The 6,000-nt window shown below is 50.8% G+C and overlaps 1 protein-coding gene across 1 annotated transcript in view; it reads left to right on the forward strand.

Moving 5' to 3' along the window:
• Window positions 1-5,753, forward strand: part of SYNDIG1 (synapse differentiation inducing 1) — a 99,168-nt gene extending 93,415 nt beyond the window's left edge. The window contains exon 3 of the mRNA XM_047067873.1: window positions 5,595-5,753. Coding sequence (XP_046923829.1) covers window positions 5,595-5,753 — 159 coding nt within the window. The remainder of the gene's footprint in view (window positions 1-5,594) is intronic.
• The last annotated feature ends 247 nt before the right edge of the window (window positions 5,754-6,000 follow it).

Below are 6,000 nucleotides of genomic sequence, written 5' to 3' on the forward strand. Positions count from 1 at the left end.
GGCCCTCCCAGTTCTGCCTTCAGGGGTGACAGAGGTGATGCTGAGGGAAAGCTGCCTGTAGGCAACCGCCCTGTGAATATGAGCTCCATGGGAGGACTGCCTCTCAGCCTAGTCCCAGGAGCCAGAATTGTCACTGCCCCAAGAGTTGGCACAGATTTGATTCTGATCTGACTGGAGGAGCTCCTGACTGTGATACCATGAGTGCATCCCTTGGCTTCATGGGAGTTCACATTCACCTGTGCAAGCAGGAGCCAATCTGAGCCATAGCTACTTTCATGAAAGGGTCCCCAGGAGCAGATCCTGAGATGCCCAAAGACAGGCCATCTGTCTAGGAGGAGAGTCCGGGCAGACTGGAGGTGAACAAGGCTCGAGGAAGGAGCCAGAAACTTAAAGTAAGGGGACACTGAGCCAGTGAGACCTGCCTTTCCCCAGCCCTGTGGCCTGCCTCAGCCCATAACTCAGTAAGGATGTTGAGGAACGAGGAGATGCAGCCCAAGCCCCACTTAGGTCAGGACAGAGCCACCTCACTGAGCAGTTCTCAAACTCCTGACCCTCAGAAAGTGGTAGACATGGAAGGGCTTATTCTTGTTTGAAGCCAAAGCTGGGGATGATGTGTTCCTCAGCAATGGATGATAAACATAGCCATCAGGAGAGAGAAGGCTGCCCGGGATGGGTGCCTGGAAGCCTGCTGGCCTCTCACAGGCAACAAAAAGCCTGCAGGTCAGGTCCTCAGGGAGCCTGCCCCAGGCCCACAGCCACGTCACAGCTGATGCAAACATTTTATTGCTGTCTTAGCTGTAGCTGGTCAGTCAAGAAATAGATGACTCACCCCAATTAGATCATTTGCAGAGGGCTGATTTACAAAGATGGCTGGCGTGGGGACCACAAGGGACAAGGATGTGACTGGAGTGGGCATGTCAGAGAAGCCACAATGAGGAGGCCTGGAGAGAATAGGATGGAGGGTTTGAACCTGCAGGAGTCATCGGTTCTGCAGCCCTCACAGGTGGTGAGCCCTGTCTCCCTCTTCTAATCTCCCTGAGAGGCCCTTAGGGAGAAGGAACCAGGGCAGCCTCCCAGCCACAGGCAGGTAAATGTGGGAAGAGCGTGGGTCTGGAGAGTGAAGGGCAGGAGCCAGTGTCAGAGCTTCCACTGACCAAGCGTCATGCCCATTGGTCCACTGCACGGATGGGAACACCAACTCTCAGACTCCCTCTTCCCCTTTTAAAGTAGGTGGAGTACATGATTTTAAGTAAAGTCACACGCACACTCCCAGGGGCTGGCAGTATCCTTGACCCCACAGTGGGAGGGCCTTGGTGGCAGGTCACCCCACTGTGGGAGAAGATGAGGCTGGGCAGTATTGGGGTTCAGGGTCAAGAAGGCCATGCATGCTGTGCTGCAGGGCGCGGGGACTATAGCAGGCACTGCTGGAGACAATGTGAGTGGGTCCACCTGTGGAAAGGTCTGTAGCCGGCAGCTAGAGAAAGTGGGAAAGGTGTAGGCAAGTCAGGAGGAAGGGGCCCCCGACAAGCACAAGACGACTCAAGTAAGTTATTTGAATGCCTAAGAACAAAGTGCGAGAGGGAGTTTAAGCTGTCCATTTCCTTTGGCACACATCACCTTCCACAGCAGAAGGCATTTTCCAGGAGGACAGACTAGGATCAAGGATGGGGCTCCCACCTGCAGGGTATGTTGGCCCCACAAAAACAGAGGTCAATCCCATGTTGCCATTAGAAAGGAGGCTATTAGGAGGTAAAATGCCAGCCAATATTCCTTAGGGCCATAAACCAGAGGGAATGAGGTTTAGAAATACCCCACAAGCTAAAAACAAAAGTGTGAGAGCTGAGGGTGTGAGTGGCTTCCCTTTCTGCAAATGCCCACATGCAGGAATCAAAGAAGTGCCTTGCATGGTGAATGGACAGGCCATCAGGGCACACAGCTGCCACGACCTCAGGTGGGGACACCCAGGAGACTGAGTTCACCCCCTGAGCTCCAACTCTCCCAGTTTCATTCCTTCTATTGCCAACATGGAAAGGTGATTCTGTTGGGAAAATGTGGGTCATCAGGATGCTCTACACGCCAGACCAGGGCTGCCTTCTTGCAAAGCAGTGAGTCTCATCCCAGTTTGCCTGAACTGTCCCTATTGCAGCACTGAGTGTCCCAAGTCCTGGGAATCCCCTCAGTACTGAGCAAACTGGGACAGTTGGCCACCCTGGTCTCGACCTTGCCTGCACACTGGAATCACCTGGAAGCATGAAAGGCACAGAAGCCAGGTCCCAACCCAGAGCCTCTGACTTCCCTGGCCCAGGGTGTGGCCTGGGCATCAGGAGTTTTCAAAGCTTCCTGGCAATTGGAATGTACCCCAAGTTTGAGAAGTCCTGCTGCAGAGCCATCTGACATGGTGCAGTCTGTGCTGATGAGACCCACATGCCGTTCCAAGTAAGGCCTCTCAGCATGCCTGCAGCACACTCACTTACAAACCATGGGCTGCATGTGCACACTGGGGTGTAGACAAGTCTAGATCCCCAGTTAGGGCAAACAAACAACATCTGCTTATTCCAGCCAAGAAGCAAGCATCTGCAATGTCCTCCTGTCCCTACCAGGAGATGCCAGGTTGGCTCTGTTCCTTGGTATCTCCTTTCCTTCCCCACCCACCCCAATGTAGCAGTCAGAGCAGCTGGAAACGTGGCTGCTGGGGGAATCCAGTAGGCCTGGCTGACCCTCAGCTCATAAAAATGCACATGCACACAGTCCTGCTTTCAGCATCAGGGCTTCACAGACCCCTGGATCCAGGACCAGACCCCTGCACTCCTGCATAGCAAGAAAAGCCTGGAGACTTAGCCCAGAAGTTTTCAGTATGGAAATATTTCTTCAAGGTTGCACCTCAAAGGAGATACAAGCTGATTTGTAGCCACAGGATCCATTTTCTGAAACAAAGGATGTGTGTCAGGGACCACCTTTGTTAGACCAGGATGCCCAGTCTGTGGAGTGTAAACAGCATCGCTACCTCACAGGAGCTTCTGCAAAATGCAGATGCTGAGTGGCATTGCTGAAAAGCAGCCTGCTTGCCAATGAGGCTCTATCTGTTTGCTGTTTCTGATACATCTCAGCAGATAGCATCTCCAACACAACACACTTCCTGTTGGAACAGTTGCCCTATAACCAAACAAAACGTAGAGGGTGTTCCCAGCTTGCACTGTGAGAGTAAACCATGGAGCTTGATTCCCCAGCCGACACTTCTGGGCTCCTGGGGACTAGAGCACTCGCACCATGGGCTCAGAACCTGCCAGAGGGGATGTCTGCAGAGTTGGGCCAGAGCTTAGGTCAAGGCTGCCCAGTGCCACTACTTTCCTCACACAGACCACCAGAGAACCCAGGAGGGTGCACATGGTGCCAGTACCACCTGGAAGCATTTGAAGGGAGCTGATCTTGTACAGCCCACTCGGTCATTCATGGAATGTTCAGTGAGTTCCTACCATCCACCCAGGCTTCAGGCAGACAGTGTGGACAAGGCAGGCGTGGACCTGTCTCTGGAGCTTAAAACTGAGCCAGGAAGGCAACTACTAAACATAGTTACTGAAACACGTGAGCCTTGATGAGATGGGTCAGTTGGGACACAGGCACTCCTGGCAGGGCCTGTTTTCAGGGGGAGGGAGTGCCCAGTGTGCCCTGCCTTCCTGTCTGTCCTCTCCTGTAGCAAGTCCCAGGGCAGATTGCCTTAAGGGTAGTGGTAATGAGAGATAGTAGCAAAGCCCCATTCTGATGGAATGTGGCCGCCTGGCTAAGGATGGGCATTTCTAGGGAATCATGTTATGAGACACTGGGGTGTTTGGGAGTGCTGCTAGAGAAAATGAAACACAGCTAATTGAGGCTTAATTAATTAATTAGCATTGTCCTAGGAGGCTTCTCATTCAGCATTCCCTTAGCTCTGCTTCATCAAGAATTGTCAGCAGTGAGCTCCCAAGCTCCCTTCCAAGAAAGAAAATCAGGAGAGGAAGGCAAAAACTGACCTCCAGGATCCAACAGGTAGGAAAAAGAGAGATCCCAAGCAGACCAGAGTCCCTTCTCAACCAGACACAGAGCTCCACATTTCATCAGTCAGGGTCAGGACTGTGCAGGGTGGAACTTCATCTCATGAGTTACTTCTGAGTCTAACCCTTTGTGGTCTGTTGCAAAGGTTTTGGCATACCTTAGTTTGAGTAAACAACATACCACACCCATACCGGCCTACACAATGCAGAAATACCACTGATGACACATGGAGATAGGACCCAGGGAAGATCTGGTTTTCTGGAGATGGGCCAGAGAGTGAGTTAGGACATTGACCTGAACAGTGGGCTCTGCCTTTCCCCGACCACAAAGAATCCCCAGCCATCTTGGGGTTAACCCTCGTCAGCATCACTTGACCCTTCCAGGGGTTAGGGGGTCCTGGTAGCTTCTACCCCCATCAGCCAAATTCATCATTTTCCTCAAGTGGTCCTTTTAGGATGGTTACAGCTGAAACTCATGACAGTCCCCATGCTCTTGTGTAACATTTCTAGTCTCACTTGTGGAGAGGGACAGCAAAGGAAGGGGTTGGGGATGAGTATATAGGGTCTGCTGCAAAATACCCAACGAGATACAACATCCCAAGCCTCCACATTCCTATCCATCTTGTGATCCCAAGAAACATGAAGTTTATCAAAGCAACACCTCATTAGGCAACTGAGTGACCAGAAATGTGGGTGTTGGTCTTACATCATAATTTTATTGATGGTTGAATTTTACCAACTGCAGCTATGGTGAAGAAGGTCAATGGTCAGGAATGCTGGGTTCCATGGCCACCAGCTGAAGACTAAAGTGTTAAGTATCCTGAAATTGCTTTAACAGTCTTATGCCATAGTATCCTCTCTGGGAAATGAGAACTATAATTTCCTTCCTCGCACCCCTACTATGTTTTAAAGTTAAATCAGGTAAGTGTGAACATATTCTAGTGTTATTCGGGGTGCCTGGGGACTCAGTCAATTAAGCATCTGACTCCTGGTTTTGGCTCACGTCATGATCTCAAAATTCATGAGTTCAAGCCCCACGTCGGGGTCTATGCTGAAACAGTGAAGCCTGCTTGGGATTTCTCTCTCCCTTTCTCTGTACCTCCCTGGCTTGCTCACTCTCTCAAAAAAATAAATAAATAAAAATTTAAAAAAAGGAAATTCAATGTTTTCCAAATAAAATAAACTATCATCTATGGGTAGAAAAAAGGGTGCTGAGGCTGTAATATCTACTCTATCCCTCACATCCTGGTTCCCAAGACGCTGGACCCCACATTGGTGGTGGAGTACTGCCAGCCATGGGTATTCCTGGGGACACTTTTCTTTTTTTAAGCTTTAACTGCCTTGCAGTCTGGGGGAGCAATACATCCCTATTTCTTCTTTGCCAGTTATAGAACAGCTGCATCACACCTGGGAGTACACCCAGTTACCCCTTGGCAAGTCCTCCCTGTCTGTTGTCAGCTAAGTTCAAAGTTGGAAAGGCACCAGAGGTGAACACTACAGTCACTTCATTTGCTCTGACTTGCTCATCTTGACTTCCTTTTTTCCTCTCTCTTTTCTCTCCAACAGACGAACAAAGCCGTGGCCAAGGGCGACTTCCACCAGGCCAGCACTAGCTCCCGGCGGGCCCTGTTCCTGGCTGTGCTATCCATCACGATTGGAACTGGTATCTACGTGGGCGTGGCTGTGGCCCTCATCGCCTACCTCTCCAAGAACAACCACCTATGAGCTTCCTCCAGGCACATAGGAGAAGAACCTGGGGCCAGTTGTGTGCAGATGCACAGAAGGCAGGGCTGGCAAGGGGAGGACACACAGACACACCTGTGTGATGCTGTACACTATAAATTATTGCCAAACGACTCCATAAAGCCCTGGGATTTTCTACCCATGGGTTTCTTTTGTTTTTACCCTTTAATTTCATTTTCACAGCACTGTGTAGAGCACGAGGCACATGGGCACTGCTGACCCTTCCAAA

This window comes from Lynx rufus, unplaced genomic scaffold, assembly GCF_022079265.1.
Source record: "Lynx rufus isolate CCGP_SWC_20201006 ecotype Redwood Valley unplaced genomic scaffold, mLynRuf1.p SCAF_8, whole genome shotgun sequence".
In the NCBI taxonomy this organism is placed as follows: domain Eukaryota; kingdom Metazoa; phylum Chordata; class Mammalia; order Carnivora; family Felidae; genus Lynx; species Lynx rufus.